The 18,209-nt window shown below is 36.1% G+C and overlaps 2 protein-coding genes across 5 annotated transcripts in view; one reads left to right on the top strand and one right to left on the bottom strand.

The window, feature by feature from the left end:
* Nucleotides 1-14,365, top strand: part of HABP4 (hyaluronan binding protein 4) — a 30,186-nt gene extending 15,821 nt beyond the window's left edge. For 2 of the 3 annotated variants that reach the window (XM_041480715.1, XM_041480713.1), the window contains 3 exons: nucleotides 4,791-4,959; nucleotides 6,520-6,696; nucleotides 7,723-8,246. In XM_041480715.1, the coding sequence (XP_041336649.1) occupies nucleotides 4,791-4,959; nucleotides 6,520-6,696; nucleotides 7,723-7,779 (403 nt within the window). In that variant the 3' untranslated portion in view covers nucleotides 7,780-8,246. Of the gene's footprint in view, nucleotides 1-4,790; nucleotides 4,960-6,519; nucleotides 6,697-7,722; nucleotides 8,247-8,692 lie in introns of those variants that run through there. The other variant, XM_041480714.1, reaches the window with a different exon arrangement.
* Nucleotides 14,366-15,964: 1,599 nt separating this feature from the next.
* CDC14B (cell division cycle 14B) overlaps nucleotides 15,965-18,209 on the bottom strand; it is a 35,724-nt gene continuing 33,479 nt past the window's right edge. For both annotated transcript variants that reach the window (XM_041480712.1, XM_041480711.1), the window contains exon 14: nucleotides 15,965-17,794. Coding sequence is in view for 1 of the 2 variants with exons in the window: in XM_041480711.1 (XP_041336645.1) it covers nucleotides 17,758-17,794 (37 nt within the window). In the remaining variant the exon portion in view is untranslated. The remainder of the gene's footprint in view (nucleotides 17,795-18,209) is intronic.

Here is an 18,209-nt window from a genome sequence, read left to right as displayed (position 1 = left end):
TTTACGTTTAAAATTACAAGTAAAAAAATGTATTTTTGGAAGTTGCGAATAACCTGTCTACATGAAGGTGGTGTGTAGCTTTCTGATGTGGTACTGGCTAATTTCCATGCAACTCTGGAAAAGAGGTTTTGTGGGCTTCTGTGACTTATGGGGTCTTGTCTTTAGGACTCTGTTTTGCCATTCCTGAGCTTCTATTTGCAGAGTATTGCAGGATAAGTGTTTCTTTAATACTTGTATGATGTAAATCAAGGTGTTTTTTCCCATATCTTCAAATCTTCTTGAGTGTATCAGCAATGTTTATTTCTAGTTATATCATCCCAAACTACATGCTAATATAGGTTTTTTTTTTTTTTTGCTGCAAAAGCAAAGCTAACCTCGACCCTGTATAAAATACACAGGCAGTGCAGAAGTATAAGCTTTCCTCACAACTGCTTTTGGCTGAACTTTTCTTCACAGTTCAAACAATGTAACACGCTTGTATTGACCAATTAAAATTAGATTTTTTGGTTTTATTCAGTACAACACAGGGGCTAATCAATTGCTCTTCCTAAAGGTATTTGCAGAGCTTGTATTTAAACTTGTGGGGTTTTCTTACATTTTTTCTCACATAAGTTTTCCTTTTTGGTGGAGCTATATATCATATTGGTTATGTAATATGAAGCTTTAACAATTTATCTTGAAGATGTTTTAGCAATTTCTCATTCATTTATTTGTTTTGTTGTTGTTTATTGTTCTTTGTTGTTGTTTAATGGGGCATAGAGCTGTTCATAGATCAGGCCAGAGCTTCATAAGTATTTGATTCAGTGTTTTTCTTCCATAGTAAGTCTGTACAATTGTTGTTTAGTCTTACCTTATCTAACTTTAACTTTTTCTATAGCTGGTGATAATGCTCTTGTAAATATTGTTTAGTGGGAAAGCTTCTTGTCATTAACTTCTTGATAAAAGCTGGCTAAGCATTTGCTTTGTGCAGCTGAATAATACAAAAACTAACCTGCGAGAGACCTGTTGTCATTATTTTTAATTTGAAAATAATAGCTGAATAGCTGAGCTAAATGGCACTCCTTTCCATTTACCTTCCTTCTGGTAAAAAGCAAAGATATTTTGCATAGTAATTAAGGCGTAGTTAAAGGTTTATTGTTATCCACTAGAGACACTGAAGTAGTAGGAACCATTACTGAAGGCTCTCATTTAGTGATTTGGTAGGACTTTCATTGTAAGTTCAGTTTGTTCATGTCCAGAGGTTGTGCTTAGTTTACTGGCAGTGTTTTGTGAGTATGACTGCTGGTGTGCCAAGGAGCTTATTAATTTGATTAATGAAAACGCACACCAAGCAATTACTAAAAATGGATAATGTTAGAAGGTAGAAAGTAATGTGCAGGATGCACTTCCATTCTGGCTTGGTGCCCAAAATAACTTGGTGCAATTAAGTTTCTGTCCAAAATGTGATATGCAGGTTTTTTTTGTCACTCATAGGTGTTTCCCCTTGGGAGTCTTGACATCCTGAAACAAATTTGTACTGCTAATAACCTAGAAATTAAAACCATCCTTTGGAGTAAAAACCAAAACTGAATTTTGCAGTTGAAAAAACTAAATATTTGCAGGTAAATCTGCAAGTATTTTCTTTGGAACTGGTAAGTGGATGTTTTTGATGTATGTGTACTTTTCAAAGAAATAGCTCTGTTTGCTTTTTTAAGATCAAGTTGCTGTGTGGTCAAATGTCCTCATGTTATCTTATGATCATAGCAATTTAGACCTGAAAGGGGTCTTTTGGGCCCAAGGCATGACCAGTTTTAATTGTTGCTTCTGATACCTGTCCAGTTGATTTTAATGTACCCTGCTAATGGAGTTTTCAATGTCCCCTGACAATCTTTCTAATACTTAGAAAATTAGAAGCTGCTGTGTTAGGTTTTTTTTCTCCTGGATGTCTTGCCTTAATGTCATGGATATGCAAAATTTTTTTAGCATTATGTATATTTCCTTTGCATATCTTTAAAGGCTTCCCATTGTACATCATGTGTTTTAGACTTGTATCTTGCAGTGCTATTGTGGACTTCTCAGCTGTTCCCATGTAGTAGACATTATTCAGTTGAGATGTTGTTCTGCCCTACCAACAATAACATCTGTTCCAGACAAAACTGTTGATGTGACTCCTTACCATGCATACTATGTTGTTGAAGAAGGAACAGATACTTGAGTGCAGTGCTCCTGCACAATCCAGGGAGTTGAGGTGCCTCCTTCAGAGCTTCTGTCTTGTTAGTGGTTTTTTCTGTGTTTGGGTGGCTGATACTTTTGCCTGAGTGTACATATTTCTAGTTGTTCTTGGGACTTTCTGGTGATTGTTGTTTTGGTTGCTTGCTTTCAAATCACTGGGTCACTTTAGCGTCTCGTACCACTGAATCAGAAGCTATTCAGTATGCTTGAATACTTGCACTATTGCCCTTCTTTTGTGCAATCTTTGTGCCACAGAAAATGCATAAATATTATTTTACACTGTTAAACTCCCATTCACAGTATTGGTTTTCTTTTGCAAATTGAAATATTGAGAGCTAGTTCTCAAGTACTTTTTGCTATCAGTTCTGCATCTTTCTGCATCTGTTGCCAAGGACTGAAGCATTGTCTGTGTAATGTGGTGAAAGGTTCATGGGAGAGGAGGGAAAAAGACTTCCTAAAGTTCAGATATGCAATTTACTGAGATAGTGGCTTTGGAAAAAATTAAATTTAATAGAGACACTTTTATTAGTTATGTTTCTCTTTAATTTCTCTGAGTGTTTACTACTAGTCTTGTTTTTCTAACACGTATTCCCAAAACTGAAGCTTCAGATAATTGATCAAAAGTAATTTGGCTTTTTACTCTTGAGGACAAGAAATTGAAATGTTTTTGGTGCTATATGTTCTTAGTGCTCTTACAGGTGCAACAGTATCTGCTGGTGTGTTTCCAGAAGTAGCTGCTTCTTTCACCAGTATCCTTTTTATGTAACTCAGTAACTATTTTTTCCCTGGTAGTCCTTCTGATACAGTTTCACATCATAATGAGAGGGGAGCTGCAGTCTGCTTACCAATCTTTTGACTTTGAATTTCTGGTTGATAAAGCTGGAATTTTCAAAACAACAGGGCATAAGGGCATATCAGAGGGGCAGGCGTGTAGTGCGGGACTTCTGTATTTGTTATTCTTCTGTGAAGTGAATTTAGAACTAACTTGTGTTAATCCTAGAACTAAGATTAAGGGCTGCTTTAGTGTTCAATTCTGCTTCTCATATTCATGTGCTGGGTGTTTAGAAAAATACTGTTTAATTTTGACTGGCAAGAAATAGGAAAGCTTTGCTGCAGAATCAGGGAAGAAGGACCAGGCCTGTTCCCATATAGGCTAGTTCTATAATGCACAGTCCCAAAAAATGTGTGTATTCCAATGGGTTGCTTGTACAACTTTAAAAACCAAATACACACAGTCACTGATTGTAATTTGACTCTTTCCATGATAAAAAAAAGTTCCAGCTTGCACCTAATAAACTGTATATTTACATTAGGGAAATTACAATCTTTTGGTAGGACTGTGGAACTATGACTGAATGCAGAAAATCAAATCAATCATTCTCCCACAAGACAGGTTCTGATGAATGGGCTTTCTAGAAAAGTCATTGTTAGGGAAATACTTAATCAACTCCAACTGCTATTGTAACTCGTAACAGTTTTCTATGTAAGGAGAAATGGTTTCTCAAACATCTTGGAGTAATAAGTGTGGTCTTTCCTGTACAAGTCATGGTATTTGACTTGTTTATGCAGCAGACCGTTACAGTGGTGTAGGAAGTTGTGCTCTCCCTGTATGTGATGCTGGTTAGTAGGTAATAGCTTTCTATAGGTATCATTAAATGTAAACCTGTAGTATTCTAAAAGCTGCTGTCCTGGGCAGGCCTGTCGTGATCAGCAGCAGAAAAGTGGCAGAAGAGTACTCAAGCGTCATCAGTGGAAGAGAAATTTTTTTTTCCTATGTGTCTTGTCTTATCTCTGTGTCTTACAGACACAAAACCTCTGTCTTTACAGTTCAAAAATATGCAAGGCAGCCTCTGATGTATTCTGTGTGTTTTTCTACAACATATCATTATTGTACTTATTGACAAATGATACTTGATTAGGATTAATCTGGTTTTGCCAAGTGATAAATACTGTCTGCTTGTCTGTTACTACATCTGACAAAAAAATTCAAGGAAGCATCTTGTGAAATTAACAAAGGAAATGTTAATAATTACCTGTAACATCCCATGGTATGATCATCATGTAGTGATCATTTTTGATGACTGAAAGCTACACGAAAACATGAATTAATCTCATATTGTCGTTGAGCAGTACAAGGCAATGAAATCATACAATTTGGGTGTTTTAAAATTGCTCTGTGTGCCCTTTTTTTTTACTGTGGCTATATTTACTAGGGGTAGATCCACTATTAAACTGTAGGGTTAAGAATATGCCGGTCAAAAGGCAGAATGATTTTGTCTAGAATCTGAGTGCTTGAATTCAGGATGAGACTGGTGAGTACTAATACAGGAAGCTGCAGAAAGCATTTGTTCATATGACTAATTTCAAAGAGTACATAAATATATACTCTAAATTTATGTAAATTATTAATGTAAAACTATCACATGAAGTTACTGTGAGGACTAAGTGAAATTGACAATAATTTGGTGAGAAACCTTCTAAGTGTTTTGTTTAGTATCCTTACTTTGGAGATAAGTGTTCTTGTTTATCCTGGAATGTTGCAAGCTAATGTTTTTTACTCTAAAACTGTGAACTTCTAGAGCTGCTGAAGGAGAGCCAATGGAAGAAGTGGTTCAAGAAATGACATTAGATGAGTGGAAAAATCTTCAGCAACGGAATAGACCAAAGCCTGAATTCAACATCCGGAAGCCAGAATCCACTGTTCCTTCCAAAGCAGTGGTGATTCACAAGTCAAAATATAGTGATGATGTAAGCACTGCCTCAGGAATTCTGTATACCCTCCTTTATGCCCAGGGTTAGGAAAATGTCTCTATTTTTTTTCTACTAGCTTTAGTATAATCTGAATAGGCAAGAAAACAGTATCTAAGCTTTATCACTGCAATGACATATGCCCCCAAACTGGCTTTAAATTATGTGTTCAATTTTTTTGTCTCACATCATCACCCCTATTTTCTACACAAACGTGGTATCAGGTTGTTCTACCTTATGGCTCAGCTGCTGCCACCTGTCCCTAGTAATGCTAGGTCCCTAGTAATGCTGCTAGAAAAAGTTGGTTTATGAAACTTGGTTTATTATACACTTCTTTTCCTTGGTTTGAATCCCGTTTAGCCTACTTGCCAGTATACACTTGCATGTATCTCATTGTGCACTTGGAGATATGAATTTTGGATTTTTAGGGTGTGTTTTTTTTGAGTTCTGCTTCTTAGAACTAGAACTTAGAACCCTGGAGAGCTTGTGGTGCTGTAGTGTACACCCATTCCAATTTACTGTAAATTTTACTCCATAATATTATTTAGATTGAAATTACATGGAGAACTACTAGTTCTGAGGAGATAGGGGAAACTTCTTTCAGATTCTAGCTTACTTAGATTTCAGATTTATGGGATCACAGAAGTATGTGCTTACAGTCTAGCACAATGGAATTTTGATCTTTGAAGTCTACATGCATTTATGAATATGTACCTTTTCTCTAGTTATAATATTAATATCAAAAATTGCTTAGTCACTTCAGATGGTTGAGTGTGCCTTCTTTTTATTGAGACTTTTTAGGTCAGAGTTGTCTTTATCCCCTCTTTCTTTTCTGAGAGGTAGGGGTGGGGAGAGTACCTTCCACAAAGTCCAAAGAGACAGGTGTGTGAGGAGTACATACAAGTTTCTGTTCCTTTTGCCTATGAAGTTTCTGTTCTGGTAGTATCAAGAGACTTTGTTAAAGTGAACACAGAACAGGAGGTACAGGAACTGTGTAACATAGGCAAGTGAAATCCCTGAATTAGACACTGAATAAGTGATTCATCAGTGTAAGGCATGAGTTAATATACACTTTATCATTACTACAGTCCCCATTAAAGTTATGCTGGGCAATAGTCTGACATGCACTAGCTATTAGGAACACAGTTAAAACCACAGTGATCTCATAGCTGCAGGCATGTGGATAAATACATCAATTAAATAGCTTTGGTATGGCCTTTTATCCATTATTTGGACATAACTGTAGGAGTAAGTAGCTTAGGTCTGACGCTCTAGTCTCTTTGAAAACCTCATAGATTTATATTTCTGACAAACCTCTTCATTATTACGGAGTTGGTACAGAAGCTTTTGTTACCAGGAATCTCTGAGCCAACAAAGAACTATCCCAGACATCTGGGAAGCTGCAATTACCTCATCTGTGTTAAAATCCTGTGCAAGTTAAGGCCTGTCTTCTAGTCCAGATGCTATCTTAGTTCATCTAATATAAGTGTGAATGTGTATCTGGGAGGGGAGAAGTTCATACATGGAAAACTGTAGGCTTTAACCAGATCTTCTCTTTAGTTGCAAAAAGAAGACTTTGAAGACAATTCTTATGTCTTTCGAAAACCAGTAAATGATATAACTTCTCAGCTGGATATTAATTTTGGGAGTCTTCCTCGCCCTGGCCGTGGATCAAGAGGAGCACGAGGTGGTCGTGGCAGAAGACCTGAAGAGATAGGACGTCGACCAGAAGTAGTGGTAATGGATTTTATGGTGCTGTTGTTGTTCAATTGAGGTTTTTTGTTTGTTTGGGTTTTTTTTTTTTTTTACTGTTGTTGATGGTGTTTGTGTGTGTCCTGCCCCTGTCTGTGTGGAATTTTGATTTCTGTAGTGACAGACTTGTTTTTAATTCCTGTCTTATAGTATGTTGTTCTGCATATTGAGTTCCTGGCCCATATTATGTTACTTGAAATTAAATACTGATTCAGGCTCACAACTGTTAAGACATACATTTCAAAAGGTCTGATTATTAAATGCTCTAATGGTAACTAGAGGAAAGGATGCAATTAGTTTTGATATAAATTGGGAAGTAATTAAAATAACTAAAGGCTTGTATCTCTTTGAAAAAATTCTGTGATACAGTAATACTTTGTTTACTAACAGTGAGATCAGTAAATATGTGATCCTACAGGACAATTAATGTGTTTAATATAACCATTATAAAAAATTTCCACTTACCTTTTCCTTTGGGAAAAAAAAAAAGCATTTGTACACTGGAAAATGGTATCTTTATTCTTCATAGTAACAGAAACTTTACGTGACTAAAATGATTTAAGACCAGGAACTTTCAGAACAATATAGAAGTGTTAATGCATTTGTTTCAACTGGAAGAAAAAGGTTCTTTGTGGTAACAGATTGGAGAGATTAAAACTACAACCCAATATGTTCAATAGTTCTAGAATGTAAAAATATAGTAATGCTACTTCTAAAAATATGCCGTATTCTGTTTGAGACTGCTCTAATTTTTCTTCATTCAGTGCTGCAGAACTTATGACCTTCTGGTCCTCACCAGGGAGCATTATAAAAACATTCACACTGAAAATAAATTATAGTAGACACAAGTTCTATGAAAGCCTTGTGATAGTGATGGATACAATTTGAGTAGAAGTAGCATTTAGTTGTAGTAGCATTTGAGTAGAAGAATGAACCCTTTTGAGGGTAAAATATGTACATATAGCTGTCAGATACTTTTGAAATTTTTAGAAGACCTTTCTTCTGTTCTAGGTGCATCTTGTTGCTCCAAATCCTGATGATCCTGAGGATTTTCCAGCATTAGCTTGAAGACCTATCATGAACGGTGGTATATCAAAGTTGCTTTGTAACTGTGAAGAGACCAGTTCTATGCTGTGTGGATTAAGGAAGCCAGTTTCCTTCTGGGAAGTTGTTTGGGTGTTTGATGTGGAATGATTGCAGCTGTCTGCTAACAGAGTTGGGTTCTGGAAATATGGGTGGACTGGGATCCTGCACAGGCTCCGATGTCTGCCTCCATTTATGAAATCTATGGGAAGGCTTACAGTACTTCCCTACTAGGCTTCAAGTGAAGTTAAAGGGAAGAGTGTTTAAAAATGTATATATAGAGATTATATCAAGTTCTCTATGACACCATGTGAAATGTAAACTGTACAATACAATCCACAATTGGGACTCAATTTCACTGTACATTTAAAAGTTGTTTCCTTTGGGTGAAGTGTGTATTTCAGACAGTTGCAGTTCTTCAGAGTTTCACAAATAAAGGAAAGTGCACATTGGTTTGGGTTTGAGGTATTATTTTAATAAGTCAGAGTGGTAGGTGGAAGCTTTTGCTATTTGGATGCAGTCTGGGGAAAAAAAGTGGGGGCAAAAAACCCAAACGCTCAACAGCAATCTGTACTCGCCAGAAAAAGAGAACATCTCTCTAAGTGGAAGTGATCTTTAAAATCAAGGCAGCATAGGTGCTTTGAACTGACACTTAACCCTAAGTCCTACTTAAGTGGCAAGATATAGTCTGCAATTACTTTGAAGATTAAGTAAAATAGGAATTTGAATCTAAAGAGAGAACTAAATTATTAAGGAAGTTTTTAATTTTAGCAGGAGCAAATACAAACTAAAATGTTAAATGCCTTACCAAGAAAATTTGTGATGTCGGGGATGAGGTGCAATGTTCTTTCATTGCAGCTTTAACATACTTGAGTCAGATTTTCTGTTCCCTGTCCAGGGGGACTCAGAGCCATTCTGGATCATATGAGAGAAACAAGAAAATGGTGCCAGAGGTGATGACAGAAAGAAATGAGAGGACAAGCACACTGGACATCTTGGAAGTAGCTGTCAGCCTCAGACGAATCTTCAAATGCCTGCTCAACTTGAACATGTTCTTTAAATTTACTGGGAAAGCAGATGATTATAAACCTTCCACATTTTCCAGTTCTGTGCCTCACTTCTAAGCAGTCTCCTTTGAGAGTTAATAGTGGATGAAACTTAGAAGAAAAAAGTTTTTCTTTGCAGTAAGCTCTAAGAGTACTCACAATCTTAAAAGACTTTTCTCACTGATAAGGCTTTACTCAAATAGGATGTAGTCATCCTACAAAGACGCATTTCTGTATGCTCCAAACAGACGGCCTGCAGAGTAGTTCAGCCCAAAGGATTTCTTTGCATTGTTAAATTACTTACATGATAATGTGCTATAACGTGAGATTTTTTACTGCAGCAGGAAGAATGTGCAAAAGCAAAGTGTTGGTGTTAGAGGAACCCATGCTGCTGCTATTTGAGTAACTGAATGGGATGAAATAATGCACACCTCCTTCACTTTGTAGTCACAAGGTGTTACTTGAAATCACTGCAGTTTAAGATTTACCTGATGCTACTCTTTTTACAGGTGTTGTGTGTTTCTGCCAAAAATGGCGATTTAATCAATGTGGAATATAAGTGATTTTGTCTGTGAGGTTCTTGGAATATTTTGCTTGTTCTTCCCTTCTTGTTCCCATTTTCCCATTGGACAGGGAAGAATGTGTCTGATTTTTTTTTTTATATTTTTACTTGCTTGGGTGAGTGTATGCATAGAAATGTGAAGAGCTTCTTTGCAGGGCTTCTTTCTATTTCTGTCATGTTTTGAATGTAGCCTTCTCTTCTACTGGCCTGTTTTTGCTAAGGAAAGTGTTCATATACTTAAAAGTAACCCTCCCTTTTTCTACTAAAAATTAAATCTTTGCTATGCTGTGCTACTGGGCTCAATCTGCTGTGAGGCATTCAGTTTAGGTTTGACTGTTCTCTGAGACTGCTCTCTGTTTTATTTTTCAATTTCCTTCCTGCTGTTGCAAAGTTACTGTTTATTCCTCTAACTTTGATCTGCCTTTCAAAACAGAATGACAAATAGGTACCTTGGGGAATGCTTTAAATGACTTGTCAGAATGTATGTGTATAATTTGCTTTTGGTTAGCAGATTGTAAATTCCTGGTTAAAAGGAAAAAAGGCTAGTTACAAAACTGTTTAATTAAAAACAGAACAAACCAACCAACCTAAAACAAAAAATACAACCATCCAATCCAAAACTTTGTGAGAATGAGATTGTGTGATTGATTACTGCTTCAACCAGTTAGAGCATCTATGTGTGACAATTTTATTTTTCAGTCTGTCAGACTTGAATATGGTTTAAGAGTTTCTCTACCAAGTATAGAAAAGAAATTATTAATTGTAAGTGATGACAGTGATGAAATTTCTTTGCCTAGCTGTGATAACAGAACTGTAAATCGCAGTCATCTGTCATATTTAGGCTACCAAAATAGCTGTATCTGTTAAGCACAGATTTGCTGCTGTCACTCCTTGTGTAGCTTTACTCCTTCATGTAAAGCAGTTGGCAGCAGGTGTAAATATATACACAAACACTAGTAGAACATGGCATGTATATTAAGAAGGGATTAAATGGTGTTGCAGGTCTTAGTCATGTTATTCTTTAATGCACTGCTACCAGCTATTCTTTGAACTAATGTAGTGAGTGGCCTAGGAAAAACTGCTGCATTTCAGGTTTAAGTTTTAGATTCATGTTAAGTTGCAGTAAGTTTGCAAAGAGAGGAATTCATCTCTCTTCATGACTGTCATTTACATATGATAATGTTGATATGATGTTGTTCAGTTGAATCATATGCAGTACTACAGTTTAGGATTGGCAAGCATATATTAATATAAAAGTGTCTTTAGAAGAAAGAGGACAGAAATATCTGTGCTTAAGATAAGAATACCAAAGAATGAATTAAGAGACTCAGAAGTAAAAACCCTGAGTTGACAAATAGGAATATTGGGCATTTGAGCCCATAAGAAATGAGCTTTCAGCTGGTTACACTTTTTTTGTATGAAAACAGGCCTTGGGGTAAAAGTGTGCTTTGGGCCCAAACTCAAAATCTGTACCTCTAGTATGCTTTTAGTAGCTGGTTGGCATTAAGAATAATCTTATACAATTTTCACATAATTTTTCATTTTTTTTCCAGAGCTGTCACAGGCACATACACACATGTTCATATGAAAAATTGAATATATGTGTGTATATACACACACACACAAACACATATATGTATATGTGTGTGTATATATATATACATGCAGTGTTGGAAGTAATGCAATGCTGACTCATTATCAGTGGATCAATAATTGAATATGAAAAATTATTCTTTGCATAAAAAATACATTTCAGTCACTGAATATTGGGCATGAAATCAGAGCTTTTTCTCTTTGAGTAGCATATGCTGAGCAAGTACTGAACAGTTTGTGCTTGGAGGGGGGCAGCCTTCAGTCTTTAGAGGAAGCAACAACTGTTACACTTTGGCTGTGTTACTTAGAATTTAATTTGAATTACATTTTATCTTCAGCAGCTTTTTATTTCTCTTTTTTTTTTATTTTTTCAACAAATGCCTTTTTGAATTTGTGATAAAAGTGTTGCAGATATCTGAGGCTGCACTGAAGATACAACTACTGCATCACATTTAATGACTGTTGGAGATGAACCAGTGCTAAATAAATTGAATTAAGTTTCTGCTGTCCCTGCTTAGGTAACAAAACTAGTTACTAGTAAAACCAACTAGCGTGACTGTTCATAATCTGTGTTCTGTTGTCTCTACAATGTTTTACAGCTAGTTAACAGGACTCAATAAGCTGTTGCTTGCTTGTAGCAATAGTAGTTCTTCTGTTGACGTTTGTACAGTAGTTACTGTTTGAGTGAAAAATACTGAATTTTGTGTACTGGAATTAAATCAGCAGGATAGTTCTGCTAAAACATAAAAATAACAGCAAGGTGCAATTTTTTTTTCCTCATGCCAGAAGAGAATAATAAGCTGACACGTTCTGATCCAGGAATTCTCTACTTGTTAGTTGCTTGGTTATTTTTCTGTTGCTTATGGATTGAATGCTTCTTTGCAGAGTTTTTGCTAGCTCTAGCAAAGACTTGGAACCTTAGAGGCTATTGTGGGAAAAGAAAAACCCAATGAAACTGCCACCAGAGTCAAAGAAGACCAGAGGCTAGAAAGATCTGATCAGTGGGAGGAAGGGATAGAATTCCAAAAAATAAACATTAAATAGTAGTTGACTTTAAAATAGATACGATGCTGGTGTAAAGAGATGGGCAAAAAGCATCTAGAAGCATGAAAGCAGGACAAATATAATGTGTTTTAAGTACTGACTAGAAATTCAGTCCAGTGAGCATGCCATTTTGGGAAGAATGGTGAAAGATCAATCTAGTCTAGCAAAACATGAACTCAGGGAGAAATACAAGGATGTCTAGAGAAAAGCTATATTTGAAGGAGTGATGATTAAGAGGTTGAGCCCTTCCACTGAGCAGAAAACAATGCAATTATTCAGGCACTGACAGAGACAAAAGCAAGCTCACAAGGGTAAGTGATGTTTCATTATTTACCCTCCTGGCATCACTCTCACTTTGGATTTTCTTGCATTAGTAATAGGTGATGCCAAGGGTCTGTTTCCATTGTGCTGTCAGGGTACAAGGACTTTGGAGTTTGCCGCTTTATCCTGTTAGTGCTGTAACTGAGCTGCAGCAACTGGCATGGTTGGAAGAGCAGGGAGTTGGAGGTGCTAGTGACACAGAAGAGCTTTTCATCTACTGCTCTGCTCTTATGCAGCACATGCTGGGTTGAGGGATCAAAAACACCAGTGGCTGCTTGGCCTCTCTGGAATCTTTACCAGCCTTGAGAACTAGGACAGACTTTGATAGAGAGAACATGGACCAGGAATGGAGCTGTTTAAAGGACAGACTTTCTAGGTGCCTTCTTCCACCCTCTTCATGACAGTCCAATGCTTGACAAGGCTTTTGGAAATATCCCATGGATGGAGGGTGTCATGTTTAATACCAGATTTACTTAATTGAAGATGGTTCACGTCATGGCATTTCTGGTTTAGAGTGATATAAAGTATACTGAAAACACAAAAACATAATATTATAATTAATATAGCAATTGCAGTACACAGATCCTTCACAATACCAATATGACTCCCTTTACCAGTCCTTATGCAATACATCCTCACTGTCATCCTATCAGGTGTCCTCAGGTGTCAAGAAGGAATGTGAGGGTTGATCAGTTAAGACCCTTCGTTTGCTTTGAAATTCTTATGGCAGTTGTCTGGCTTTTATTTCTATGTATTCATTGTCCCCATGCTGTCTTCGTTCTTGCTGAAGAAGTACTGGTTGATCCACTCAAACTTTGATGGCCATTTATCCAAAACAAAGGCCATCCCGTGTTCCCTCTGAGTTGAGATAAAGTCATCTTTTTAACTGCTCTAGTCCGTCACTCCCTGAGCTTGAAAAACACATTACCCTTGTCTGTGTTCTCTTGGTCTTATTCCATATTTAGGACTTAGTAATCAGACACATCCATATGAAACCAGCCCCAGAACCAGAAGTGCAAGAAAAAAAAAATTCTTCCTCAACAAACCCTTGCTGAGATAGGTTTAAAGCACAGCCTCTCTGAAGCTAGGCTCAGATTTCATGTACAACAGTGCATCATTTTTGCTATAGCATGTTTTTGTCTACTCCTCCATAAGCAATGTAGAAATTGCAATGCAAAGGAAGCTAAATAGATCCAAATTGAAGTTACTCAGAACTGCTGTGAACAGATTATTCTTGCAGTGTGTTAACTTCTCAATGGAATTGTCTTGGGCCACTGTTCAGTTTTTCTCTGTGGGATCCTTTCTGTTCTCTGCCCAGTGCCAGTACTTCTTAAATTGCTAATGATGTCATAGGGCTTAACTGTTTTCCTGTGGGCATCACACGCATAAATTGGTGTTCTCCACCATTCAGTTCTTCAGACACCTTGCTTGTGAGGAAAATGTGCTTAAAATTCATGTAAGTTTGGAAGGGATCACCTCACAACAAAAGAACACAGATTTTTCAACCATAAAACTCTATCTTTGAGGCAAGCAGAAGTTTGCTTGCTTGTCAAATAGGCTGTGGTTGGTGTGTACAAATTCTGCATTTTCTAATGTAGGTAAGGGTCAGAAGAAGCATTTCAGTTGGTCACTATGTTTTGGATATTTTTTCAAAATACTAAGCTAGGCCATCACCCATGCTTTTGCAAAAATCAGTGTTCCTAAAAATTTAATTATTTTTGGAAGTCTTCACTGTTGTGGTAAGTATAAAAGTATAGAGTATTTAAGATAATGCCTGTTTCTAAAAATTGATACTATACAATCATAGAGGAAGGAGAAATAACTAAAATCCCATTGATCTGTCTTACTGTCCTTTTTTCACTGTGTAACTGTCCCAACAATTCAAATGCAGGTACTGTTTTCCAATGTGAGTTCCTGGAAATGTAGAGCCAGAAAAATCTCTATTTTTGAAATTTTAAAACTATGTGTTTTAAAAATCTGTGCTTTAATTAAAGATTTTCAGGCAGCTGAGTGTGTTGTGTTTTTTTCAGTGCACATGTGAGTCAGTCTGGTACAGGTATGATGGCTTTGTGATCATACGAGAAATAAAACAGAAAAAAACCCTTCTGATTATTTTTAATTTTACACAGTTCACGTTTACACTTCTCACTATTCAGTATTTTGTATAAAATCGAATGCAATTTGCAGTACTTTCAAATGACACACAAAAGCATATTGAACTAATTAATATTACAAGATAATATGAAGCTTTATCTTAAAAATACCTTCAGCAAAATAAACTTTCGTTCTGTCAATCCAAGTTAAAAAAATATGATTAGAAATATACAGTTTAAAAACAATCAGGATGAACAGTACTGATTAGTCAAGAAATTTTAGACCTTGATAGCCTGTATATGAGTTTACATGACAGTCTGCAAATGATTAATATAAAAAATGCAGTGCAACAAACCGGTGAACATCACATTCAGGTTTTGTTTTGGTTTTTTTTACAATCTCTTACTGTTTAAAATCAGTAGTGCTTCCTCTACTGTCATACTAGGGCAAAAAGACAAGGTCTAGGTTTGTGTCTGAGGTTTTTTTGTGCTGTAATGGAAACCAGCAATTTTACCCAATATATTACAACTTTTGAGCATGTAGTATCTTCTGAGTTAAGAAACTGAGGAAGAATCCATCTGTCACATATTTGAAAGAGGAAAGAATTTCTAAGAAGAATCTCCTAACTGATGACAGGAGAAGTAACTTCATTCAGCTGCTCTGTTGTGCAGATATACAAAGGTGATGCAGCTGCCATAACACATTCCATTTTGGCACATAATACTTCACTATTCAGAAAAAAATTAGAAACCAAGCACTTCCTCAGCCATGTGCCCACTCTTCATTCTTGTACCTAAAACACCTAAAATGGTATATTAAAAATGTTAGACAAAGTAATAAAAAATCATAGCAAACTAAGGAGTAAAATTAGATGTGGCACAATGAGGTAATGAGTTAATTTTCCATATAAGGCTGTTTGGAAAGTTCACATGTAAAATCCCTTTGACATTTATGTGTTTTTCACAAAGATGGTGGTGGATGGAATAACTTGAAAAACATTGATATTAAACATGCTGTTTTGGTTTAGTTAGAGTTGCTATTGTTGTGCACTTGCAAATTTACTTCTGATGAACCTATAAGTGCTAATAACTCTGCTGGTTACTTTGAATGAGGCAAATTCTGACTTGGAATTTGGAAGGGGTAAGAAAGAGACCAATTATTTTTAGGTTAAGAAAATATGCTAAAGAAGCAGCTCAGCTGAGAGAAGGGCACAGCCAAACACAGTAAATATTACTAAATTTTTATTCTCACTTCATTCTCACTTCACTATTTGCATTCCTTTTTCCTTCCAAGATGAGAATTTTGTTCAAAAATAAGCATAGGCTCATAATTGCACAACAAACCTACTATTGTGGTTACCTGTACATAAGCTTTTGCACAAAATGGCTTACTAAAAAAAACACCCAACCAAAAAAAAAAAAAAAAAAAAAAAAAAAAACCCAAACCCCCCCTAAAAAAACCAAACCACACAACCCCCACTAAGAAACCCAAACCAAACCCAAAACCCCCTAAACTGAAACAACCCCAGAAAAACCAAATAACCTCTGCCAAAACAAACAAAGCAACCCCATTCAAAGTGCAAGAAATTTTAATTGCATTGTCAGGATGAGATCAGTCCCTCTCTTTTAGATGCATTTTATCTAGAAGAAAAGGAAGTGAAAAGGGAAGTTTAAGAAGAAACGAAATATTTTCAGTCTGAGCCTTCAGTGGTCCTTTATTTTACATTAAAACTTTTTAATTTGTATTCATATTTGCAGATTTTGAATATCTAAGCACATGGATGTTATCTGTAAGCTTGCTTACACTTCACATCCTGTTTCCTTTCCAATTCATGATTCTTTTGCTAGAAAATTTTTTAAAACCACTGTTTTATATACATGTGATATTCATATTGGCATTCAAAAATCACCAGCCTAACAGCAAGCTTAGTTTCCATTCAGAAGGATGTAGATTGAAACTAGTCACTAAACATTTACATTCATTGAAATTTCCCCCTCTCACAGAGGTAATCTGCATCTCTTAAAAACTTCAGTTACTCCATTACTAACATTGCAGATTTCTCAATTTCTTCCACTTTGTACTGTAAGAGTCATTATATCAACAGATAACTGATTTATATTTAAGGCTATGTGGTAACAGCCCTCATCTGAGGGATATGCAGCTATAACCATCAGCTAGCTGGTGGACAAGAGTACATCAGCTTTGAAATGTCATAATGTGAAAAGTAGTAGGAAAAAACCACAGTAGTCCTGTAGGGGATGAAAATTTCAGTCTCAAGCACACGGCTTTTTGCCAGAGGTGAATTGTATTTCTAAAGTGTTAGGTGTCAAAGTTTTTGCCTGCCCCTGAATTCCACTACCTCAGTTGTATGGCACCCTTTTTTTCCCTTTTTTTGTGTGCTGCACTTATTAAGTGTCGCAAAGCACTGTCTGTGTGTTATCAAGCGTACCAATGAAATCTAGGGGGGATTCTTACCTTTCATATATGGTACTTTAAAGTTTCACATAAAGGGCTTGATAGGAAAAGAAACAGTAAAGTTTCAGTGATGAAACATTCAGTAATGACATTTCAATAAGACAGCACTGCTTTAAACGGTAGTGTTTTTCCTCCCCTTTAAAATCATATCAGATTTAAAGCAGTTATAACTAATTAAAAGAGTTGGTTGTGAACAACTAAAAAGCTGTCACTACTAAAAACAAGTTAATCACTTACAATTAGTTTTTCCTAAATAAACCACGTGACCTTTGACAGTAAAGCACTCTTTGGTGGACAATAGTTACACTGTGTACTCAATACTGCAGCTTCATAAAAAACTTCATACAAAGTAAGAAAGAACAGCCAATCAACACAGGAGATTACCAATACTATTAGAAATAAAAGCTTTTGTAGTTGATTCTCAGACTCAAGTGAAGACTTCAGCCCAGTCTGAATGCACAACACAGATTTATATACTTAAAAGCTCCCACCATTGGTGATCAGCAGCTAAGTGATTGCCATCACAATTTGTACACATGCATCATACATATTAGCAAGCCCTCTTTATAATAGAGAGCTTAAATATTTACACCTGAGTCTGAATGTATGTAGATTATGTTGGTTTTGAGAAAGTGTTAGCATGGTAGAAAAAAAGTCTACCAAACATGTTGACAGTTCATTTTATTCTACAAGTAAAAAAGAGATTGTTCTATTTAATTTTTTACTGAAAAATAGAGCCAAAGTGATCTTCCTTGAATTGCATCAAGTCCCCTCTATATCCCCTTCACTCCTGAATATCCTCTTCAACACTGGTGGCTTATTCGAAATTCAGCGCAATACTGTTCTAGTCTTTGTGACGGATTGGCTGTTGAAATAAAACATATTTGAGGGAAAAAGTTAAACATTACCCAGTATGTATCTCAAGCAAGCATTTCTGGCAAGGTAAAGTGAGCAAATGGTACTTCAAAGAAAGAAATGAAAACTAAAAGTCACTGCATTTAGTAACACAGCAATACCGATTGTCAAGAATGCACAGACTGGTCTGATCACAGACAATATGAAGAAAATTCTGTTCCATACAGAAATGCAAAAGGGGACTCAAAGTACCATAATTTAATTAAGCACATTTGTGTAAAGCATTCAGTTTCTTTTTCTCACTCTGAAGTATCAGACCGCAGGAAAAGTAGGAAGAACAGGACAGAAACATTTATATTTTTTTAAAGCTAGGTTTAGATTACATATAGCAAAGTTCTGAAATGCTGCAGGTAGTTTTCAGTTTG

The sequence above is a fragment of the Pyrgilauda ruficollis genome, unplaced genomic scaffold (genome assembly GCF_017590135.1).
Source record: "Pyrgilauda ruficollis isolate IOZ18807 unplaced genomic scaffold, ASM1759013v1 scaffold53, whole genome shotgun sequence".
Taxonomy (NCBI): Eukaryota; Metazoa; Chordata; class Aves; order Passeriformes; family Passeridae; genus Pyrgilauda; species Pyrgilauda ruficollis.
This window is presented reverse-complemented; position numbering and strand designations above follow the sequence as displayed.